Raw genomic sequence first — 9,815 nt, forward strand, 5'->3', positions numbered from 1 at the left:
ATATAGCCATTCATCGTTTACCTAAGTATATCAGCCTGGTGAATTCATTTGATGTTGAATGTAAAGATCTACACTGCAACACAATTTAATTTGCTGCGCAATTTAATTAGTTACACAAGTTAATTAGCTACACAAGTTAATTAGCACGTCTCCGAAACTTAAACTCAATCCTGCTGACTGAGTTAGAACCAGTGAAGCTAGCCCACCTCATGCCCTGATCTGAGTGGGTGTTCCAGAGACCGTTGGGGTTAACATGATGACAGCCAGCGTTGTGGTACCACCAGCCGCCCACCCAAGCTTTAACACATTGACCTGGACTTTCCCTATCGTGTGTGTAGAACTCCATGTCCTTGTGGTTGTACAAATCATTGTAAGATCCAGCAGTTAGAAGACCAAGCCGGAGTTTGTACCACGAGCTCTCGTCCTCCACCCTAAAACTGTCGTACTGAATCACGTGATCTCCGTTGTTGTAATTCATCTCTATCCTCAGGTCAAAGAGACCCTGCCATTGGAGAAAGGGGTAGAGGAATGTGAGTTCGCGCAAGGCATGGGAATAAATCTGTAAGTAAACTCACTCTTCATTATTATCTATAGGATTAGGTTTCAAAAGTAGATCATGGCTTATAAGCTTATTCAAAAAATCAGGTGGTATTTATGCTAATTAGAAACATTTATCTTAGTTAACTTACCTTAGACGTTAAGTTAGAGACGAGCTCGTTACCCAGCCAGAAATCTCCGTTGTAGGATCCGAACCCGTGCTTGTAGTCATACCAGTTTCGTTGAAAGCTGACGTCACCAATTAGTCGACGCTAAAAATACATTTCATAGTGTTCCTAGTGTATGGTGGTTTTTAGAAAATTGTCTAATATCTCCTAAAATCTGCTTTTGTCTTAGATGAACCATTTTTATATATGCTCTGTTACTTCAATTTTTTGTCAAAAAAACTTATGCTTAACAGCACTGAAAACGAAGAAATTAAACTTTATTTCATAAAAGCTTTGATCGCTAAAATAAGAAAGAAATATCATCAACAGCCAAAGCCTTAATTAAAGAAAGCAATGCGGTATTTTTCACTACATTTAAAAGTTTATTATTATAAAAGTTTTTATATTTGTTTAATTTCATTTTACAACAATGACATTGTTAATGTTAGGGTTAGGGTTTTATTTTCGTCGAATTCACACATTTTACCGACCAATTCTCTTAGCAATTTTCTGAATTTCAGTGCATTTTCGGTTTGGCTCAGTGATTGAGAATAGAAACAAATTTTTCTTTGAGTGAATATTTAAACAAGTCGTAGAAGAATAACTGTCATGGGCAATATAGTTCTACTTTCACATCTTTTGGTCGGGTATTACGTACCTCTACCACTGGTAAAGATAACGCAATACCCGGATTCTTTTTGGATGGTCCTAGACTGAGGACTTACGAAACTAAAAGATTACTAGACAACAAAAACTCTCCATGGACTCGAATATAATGTCTAGGGTAAAAACACACACGAAGACCTTCTGCAACTAATAATACTTTTAATCAATTTACAACCTTCTAATATGTATACAAGTCTAAATAATAAATAGCTATGTAAAACAATAGAAATATACAAATGAAATACCCAACTTACGATCCAAAGAATAACACAATGAAACTACTAACACTGGATATGGTATCTAAGTAATAAACACAACCTACACGTTATTAAATTGAGACACAGAAAAATACTAAGTACAATGGTACTTAAAGATAATAGCTGCTTAAACTAGAAAATACAACATGGGGGTCGTACGTGGCTCTCTCTCCTGTGGATATATAGTGGGCTGTCCGCGTGTGTGGAATATTCCGGCCTTATATACCACTCTGAAATTATGGGATGCCGATCTCAATGACGTGGACCATTGGGGAGGAAGGAGCCACAGCACGGGTCACACTCAGCGGTGAATACTATCACATGAGCGTGATGGACAATTACTTGTTTTAACCACAGACCACTCAAAGCCATTTGAAAAATTAATATAATTAATAATAAATAAAAAGAAGACCTAAGTAGGTCACACGGGAAATATATTTACCTGATAGTCTAAGTTACGATGATCATCTCAAACTCGCACCTGCCTCCACCTACCTGCATGACGATCCACCCCCCTCCGTCTGTTTCAGTGTCACACATGACGACCCTCCCGTTCTCAAGGACAACCAAGGTCATCTTTGGGTAACAGGGGTCCATGTTCCGCTCACATTTGATCTAGTGGCCAAACATACCAATACAAATATTGAAAGATATAGGCCTACCTGCGTTACAACTTCAACAAAGCAATGTGAATCACATTAAAAAAGAAAAGTTAAACCAAAGCATACATAATAAACCTCACATACTACACACAATAATTCCAGCCACCCTGATTAATAACTAATTAATTAAGATATGAATGAAGTAAAGTGTAACTAGCAACAAAATTGCCTGACACAGCCTCTACTCACTCGCTTAGGTTGTGAAATAAACTCAGCGTACGAGAAAGGCCAATAGATGAAGCTACCGGTCTGGTTGTGACTCTCGTTTTTGGAAATGTCGAGTTGTTGATGCAGGAGTTGAAACATGTTTTCAACGTCTAAAACTCTCATCTCGAGCTTGTGGGTTAAGTTTTGTACAAGTGTTTGTTGCGCCTCGAGAATCTTTAAAAACCTTTTCTTCAGGTCAGTTGCACTCTCAGAATCGTTCATCAGTGCTGACGTATCTATATCAATCAGCTGAGTTGATCTTCGTTGGCGATCATTTCTTTTGAGAGCTGGGGTTAAGTCTCTTGATTTTTCTGGGGTTATCGGAATTGTGGAAGGGGGGACAACTTTTTCCCTGACACCAATCTGTCCCTTGTCGTCAGCAAACATCACCTGACAAACAAACGCCGTGTCCTGACAATATGACGTCACTGACATCAACACCTCCATGTCTGCTGATGTTTTACCAATTGACCCATTGACCTTGACCCCGGTGTGACCCTGATGACGTAGTTGACCGTCCACCTCTGTGAGTGAAGCCAGCAGCATCCTGTCACGTGACTCTCTGTAGATCGATATGTTGACCAGTGAATACGTCACAGGGTCAGTGTCCAGGTTTTCTTGACAAGACAACCTGGCACAGAAGGCGCCAGGAACTCTGGGAGACGTTCGGTCAATCTGGAACTCGAGACCTGGATTAACGGTATTGTAGATAAGGGATTCACATTCATAATTGAAAATAATGTATTTATTGCATGGAACTATTGGACACATAAAATAAAGTTGGCAGACGTCCCTAGCAGATTTGCGAGAAGGGATTTAGAAATATCAGTGTTAAACGATGGTCGATAAACTGGGACGAGAAATTTAATTAATACGGTAAGACTGAGTGCTGGGTACACGTCTTTTACGGGGATAAAATTCTATTAGCTTTCCACCTGATTACCTGACCATCTAGCCAGCTGACCCGCTGACCACCTGACTAGGGGTCATAGAGCTGAATTTCCCAGAGATTTATAAAGCTCATAATGTACTACTTACTGTTGTTAGAAAACTAGGCTCCTATAAATGTTATGTGAATACTCACTGTCTTATCTAATTTTGATAATCTAAAACCTGATTACAACGATTGTTTTTTTAAACGAATAGGCGAAGTCCATTAAATGTTTAAGGATAAAATACCAGTATAAAATACTATTTTTATCAACTTGTTAATTAAAATAAGAATTTTTCTTTATCTTACAAGCTCTCTGCGAAATTTGGTAAGAGTATTTTCAATCATCTCGGAAACACCCAAAGCTTACAATCGGCTTTACAAATTACACAGATGTTATTTTCGAATTTCATGACCTACTTTTCTTTACTTTTTGCTGTTTTTCTCAGTTCGCAGGTTTTGTATTTATTAAACAATGCCCACAATATTTTCAGCAATTGTTTTTCATGTAGAAATAAATTTTTGTCACGAAGGAATTGTGATAGCTTTCATAAAAAAAGGTTTATGGTAATAAAATGCAAATTTTGTAACTTTTTAATACTAAAAAGTGTACAATTTTTTAGACCTTGTAAAATTCTTACTAGTAGCTATTTCAAAAATGTTTCGTGGCAAAAGTTTTAATATATACTATTATTATTCTTAAATATATACTGAAATATAAGCAGTTTAAATTCCATTGCCATGAGTGCATACATAGAAAAGCCTTAGCATATTTTAAAGTACCGAAAAATTCAAAATGGCTAAGGTTTTTTTGGGTTTCCTTGACAACATCAATTGTTTTCAACCCATATTTTTGCTGTTTAATATTTACTTTCATGTGCCAAACATAGTAATCAAAAGGCTTTAGGTCAGAAATTGTAAAAAAATAATAGAAAAAAAAAAACGAGCATAACCCCTTAAACTATCACTGCCATCAGCAAAAAAATAAACCGGAAGTGATCTCCCCTAATCTTTCTCGAATATTCTCATATAACACTACGGGGGATGGCAACTCGGGATAAAGACAATACTTTAAATCCATTTTTAATTACTTAAACTTTTTAAAATAGAATAGAATCTCGTAGAAAAAATAATTGTGCACCAAGTGAACGCCAAACAATCTATGCATAATAGTGCGGAATATTATTAGTAATTTTTAAATTCACAAGCGTATTTTGAGAAATCGGAAATAGCCTAAAATATTACTTCCGGTCAACGGAAGTTACTCAAAATTTGACAGAAGGCAAAGAATTACTCAAAATTTGATAGAAGACAGAGAATTATATCTTTTAATTATATGTGAAATATCATTTATCTATATATATATATATATATATATATATATATATATATATATATATATATATATATATATATATATATATATATATATATATATATATATATATATATATATATATAATTCTCTTCATGGAGACCATAGAAAACACCACGCAGCTTAGCCACCACCCTCATCCCCACCTGTCAAGTGAGCTGTGGTTCACCCCGAATGTTTACAATCGTAGAGCCAGGTTAGTGACGGCTATTAGGACAGATAATTTAGTATTAAACGATTTGAAACGAAGGGGAGGTAACAATTTCTGATTTATCTTTTCTTTGTCTGTAAACGGCTGCTTTTACTGGGCGGGAGGGGGGAGGGAGGGGGTAGTGTTGAATTCACAAATTATGAATTGCTGATAAGCAGAAAATAAAACAACTAGATGGCGGCGTATACTACGTCGCGGGTCAGCTCGTCTGAAATTGTACTCAAGTTATAGGCTTTTGAAAAATTGAATGTAGAAAAAGTTCCACTTCCGGTTATCGGAAATCGGAAATCGCTGAAAAGTTGATACGGATCTACAAATTTAATATAATACTTATGTATGACATTTCATCAACCTAGCTATATTGGTACTCAAGTTCTTGTGTTTACAGACACACACATACACAAACACGCACACACACACACACATACGCACAGACATACGGACAATATTACAAATCTATGTTTTTCCGACTCATGTAGGTGTAAAACGTCGAGATTTGCAAAAATCTCCATTTTTTTTTTTTGCACGATTGCCATATTTTCTTTATACTTCGTATATACGAGAAAGTAAAAAAAAAACTCACATTCAATTGGAATACAAGCCACTACGAACACACACAAGTAAGTCAGAGGTCGTATCATGACGTCACTAATAATTGATCACTGTCTACAAATGACGTAGGCTTTTTAACGTCTGCTGCGCGGTACCAAAGTTGTTTCCATGTCATGAATGGGGAAGCAGTTTAAATATTCAGCACCTGTACAGCTAATCTGTAATTATTATTTTTTGGGTTGGCTGGGTGGAAGGGGGAGGGGGGATAATGGTGTCTTAAAACTATGTCGACCTGTCTAAAATAAAAAATGGAGCAAGGTCAAGAACACTGAAATTAAAAACACAGAAAAAATATTGGGGGTGGGAAGGGGTGTGAGGCAAGAAGTTAGGTAATGTTAACAACTATGTTAACAGCAAATGATAAAAATTATTTTAGGTTATCTTATGTTTAAATTTTTTTTTTAAATATTTCACAATATTTTTTTTTCAAGCCTGGGTTTACCCTAAAGTGGGTTACTTTAACTTTAAACCTCTTTAATTACCATAATGGACCATAAACAAACAAAGTTTTATAATTACAACTTTCTAGAAAGCAAGTTATATAGGTATAAAATATATATGTTTATCCTAAACCAGTGTAAAAATATAACTAACTAGCCGTCCCGGCCAGGCACTGCTCTGGCTTCTGTGAAAAACCTTTCTGTTAAAGACCATTACCTGTGTGTTTAGTAATCATCATAAACCCGGCATTGCCCACCCAAACCACAACCAACCAAAACAACAAAACGCAAACATAACGCTAACACAATTACAAATACAAACGAAAACAAAAACCTAACAACAAACCCAACCACAACCACAAACACCAATACAAACACAAAGAAAAAACAAACAAAAAAGCAAAAGAAAACAAAAACCTAACAACAAACCCAACCACAAACACCAATACCAACAAAAAAAAAACAACGAAAAAGCAAACGAAAACAAACCAAATCCAAACGCACAACCAACCAAAAACACAAATACAAACCCAAACAAAAAAACACAAACAAAAACGAAAAAAGAAAGAACAAAAACGAACCAAATCAAAACGCAACCACTAACGCAAACCCACCTAAACACAAAGAAAACACTAACGCGAACATAAACGCCCGGGGCGGAATCACCTGTTTTAGCTTAATGAACGACTATAGTACACCAACTTATTCATAGTCTTTTGCACTCACTTAAACGAACGCGCCTGTTTCAATTTAATGAACAATTTTAATACTCCAAGCTTATCCGTAAAATACCTACAACATTTGCACTTGATCAATCCCCGCTAATTATGTAATTATTTTTTTCCCAACACCAAAACAAAGTAATAAAAAGTAAATTATTTTCTACTAATGCAATGGTTTCATAAAGGGAAGTAATTGTGTTTTCCTAATTTATCAAAGGGAAGTAAGTGCTATAGGACTAAATAAAGACATAATTAGAATTTTTGTAAAAGATGATATTTTTTTAAAACTTGTGTTTAATGAACATGCCGACAATTATTACTATAATTTGAAAAATGAAAACTATTTCCCAACACTTTCAATAGTAATTTTTTAACTCATAAATTTAGACAAATGCGCACGATAATTGTCTAACACTTAAATCCATCCAAGACCAACGACAAACATATGCGTTACATACAGAACTGAGCTTTATATATTAGATTCGAATACTTTTTAAAATTATTAAAACAATCGAAAAATCTCAAAGAGTTGGTTGCAAATATACAACAGATCATTAAGATACCCACACTCATCAAACATACCCACACACAACAAAGAAAAAGCACACTCAACAAAGACACCCCTCACACAACAAAGATACCCCTCACTCAACAAAGATACCCCTCACACAACAAAGATACCCCTCACACAACAAAGATACCCCTCACACAACAAAGATACCCCTCACACAACACAGATACCCCTCACACAACAAAGATACCCCTCACACAACAAAGATACCCCTCAAACAACAAAGATACCCCCCACACAACAAAGATACCCCTCACACAACAAAGATACCCCTCACACAACAAAGATACCACATATCCTATGAACGTGTCAATTATTTACGCTGTGAAACAAATTCAATAAACCGGAAGTGATCTCCCCTAAACTTTCTCGAATATTCTTATATAAAACAACAGTGGATGGGAACTCGAGATATAGTTATGATTTTTAATCCATTTTAAATAACTTTTTAAAATAGAATAGAATCTCATAGAAAAAAGAATTACGCACCAAGCGAACGCCAAAACAAAATGTGCATAATAGTGCGGAATATTATTAGTACTTTATACATTTACAAGCGTTTTTTTGAGAAATCGGAAATAGCGTAAATTACTACTTCCGGTCAACGGAAATTACTAAAAATTTGATAGAAGGTAGAGGATTAGATCTTTTACTTACATGTGAAATTTCATTTATCTATCTGAAATATGACTCAAGTTATAGGCTTTTGAAAAATTCAAAGTGGAAAAAGTACCACTTTCGGTTATCGAAAATCGCTCAAAAGTTGATACGGATCTACGATTTTGATAAAATACTTATATATGAAATTTTATCAACCTATCTGTAACGGTACTCAAGTTATCGTGTTTACACACACAGACACACACACACACACAGACATACGGACAAGATTGCAAAATTATGTTTTTCCGTATCAGTGAGGTGTAAAACTTGTAAAAATCTAGATTTTTTTTTCACGATTACAAGACTTTATACTTCGTATATACGAGAAAGTAAAAAATGAAAATGGCTGCTTGATAAAATAAAGCGGGAGTGGTCTCCCCTAAACCTTCTCGAATATTCTTATATAACACTACGGGAGATGGCAAATCGGGATATAGACAATATTTTTAATCCATTTTTTAATGATTTAAACTTTTCAAAAATAGAATAGCCTCTCGTAGAAAAATGATTTGCGCACCAAGTTATTGGCAAACGATATGTGTATAATAGTGCGGAATACTAGTACTTTATAATTTAATATGCGTTTTTTTTTTGTTGTTTTTTTTTTTTTTTTTTTGGTTTTTTTTTTGGGAAAATCGGAAATTGCTTAAATTACTACTTCCGGTCAATGGAAATTACTCAACATTTGCAAGAAAGCAGACAGTTAGGTAATTTACTTTTTTTTAAAATTTCGTTTATCTATATGAAACAGTACAAGTTATAGACTTTTGATAAACTAAAAGTAGAATAATTTTTACTTACGGTTACTGGAAATCGCTGAAAGGTTCATACAGAACTACAAATTTAATATAATACTTTTATATGAAATTTCATCAACCTTGCTGTAACGGTATTCAAGTTATCGTGTTCACAGACACACATACACAATACACACACACGGGCAGAATTGCAAAGTCCAGTTTTTCCGACTCGATTAAACGTAAAACGGCGAAATTTTGATAAATCTTTATTTAGAATTTTTGCCCGATTAAAATAAATACCCCCACTCAGTTGAAAATTGTCAAAATTTCATGTGATTTCTTGTGGACGATTACAATACTTTCTCTATACTCTGTATACGAGAAGTAAAAAACCATTCATTTCTAACCGATGTTAAACTTATGTTTTTTAAGATATTAAGTTTGATATAAAGTTATAACGAGACCTGAGTTATGCTTGTGACGCAGGCTGCAGTTGTTTCGCTATTAGCCCAGCTTCTAACAACAGATACTATCGCCCTGTTATGGTCCAGTAGCGTGTCATAGACTTAAGAAGTTTTACAGTAAAGTTTAGCTGTAAAACCTTTACATGGTTTACGAATTCTAAGTTTCGTACATTCCAACTGGTAGCTTTAAAACGATAGTTTTGACAACCACTTTTCACAAAGACTTGAGTCATTCAACCAGTTATTGGTGAGGGATTTGTTTACATTAATTAAGCCAGGTCACTATATTTGTATAAAGACACAGAGGTATGGCGGAGAACGTTGAAGATTTGTTTGCTATTTAGTCGAGAGAAAACTTGGTGATAAAGCGTAGAATCTTTGACAAAATTTAACTGGGTAAATTGGTGTAAGGCGCATGCCCCAAGACTTTAGCTTGTCAAATTAGTGCATTTCAAGCTAATTGTTATAAGCTTTTTTTAGCGCAATTTCCATACTGGACAATTGCGATTATTAACTCGTTATTTCTGGATGGATGGATGGATGTGCGCAGCTTTAAGTCGTATCTCCTCCTCAACAAAGCAATATCGAGG

At 35.0% G+C, this 9,815-nt stretch overlaps 1 protein-coding gene across 1 annotated transcript; it reads right to left on the reverse strand.

The window, feature by feature from the left end:
- Positions 1-5,729, reverse strand: LOC131942432 (uncharacterized). Its single transcript, XM_059302320.1, has 5 exons — positions 5,597-5,729; positions 2,479-3,185; positions 2,123-2,242; positions 690-809; positions 1-502 (listed from the first exon to the last, which is right to left on the reverse strand). The coding sequence occupies exons 1-5, from the start codon at positions 5,652-5,654 to the stop codon at positions 137-139; spliced, it is 1,371 nt and encodes a 456-aa protein (XP_059158303.1). The 5' UTR covers positions 5,655-5,729; the 3' UTR covers positions 1-136.
- Between the last annotated feature and the right edge of the window lie 4,086 nt (positions 5,730-9,815).

Source organism: Physella acuta, unplaced genomic scaffold, assembly GCF_028476545.2.
Source record: "Physella acuta isolate Inbredline_101_S28 unplaced genomic scaffold, ASM2847654v3 ptg000405l, whole genome shotgun sequence".
In the NCBI taxonomy this organism is placed as follows: Eukaryota; Metazoa; Mollusca; class Gastropoda; family Physidae; genus Physella; species Physella acuta.

What these genes read in the sequence shown, in the direction of transcription:
- LOC131942432 (XM_059302320.1), bottom strand. Translation starts at nt 5,654, where the DNA reads ATGATACGACCTCTGACTTACTTGTGTGTGTTCGTAGTGGCTTGTATT. An exon ending in GGGGGTGGATCGTCATGCAG is followed by an intron (nt 810 to 2,122) that starts GTAGGTGGAGGC and finishes ATGTATTTTTAG; the next exon opens with CGTCGACTAATTGGTGACGT. An exon ending in TCTCTAACTTAACGTCTAAG is followed by an intron (nt 503 to 689) that starts GTAAGTTAACTA and finishes CTCCAATGGCAG; the next exon opens with GGTCTCTTTGACCTGAGGAT.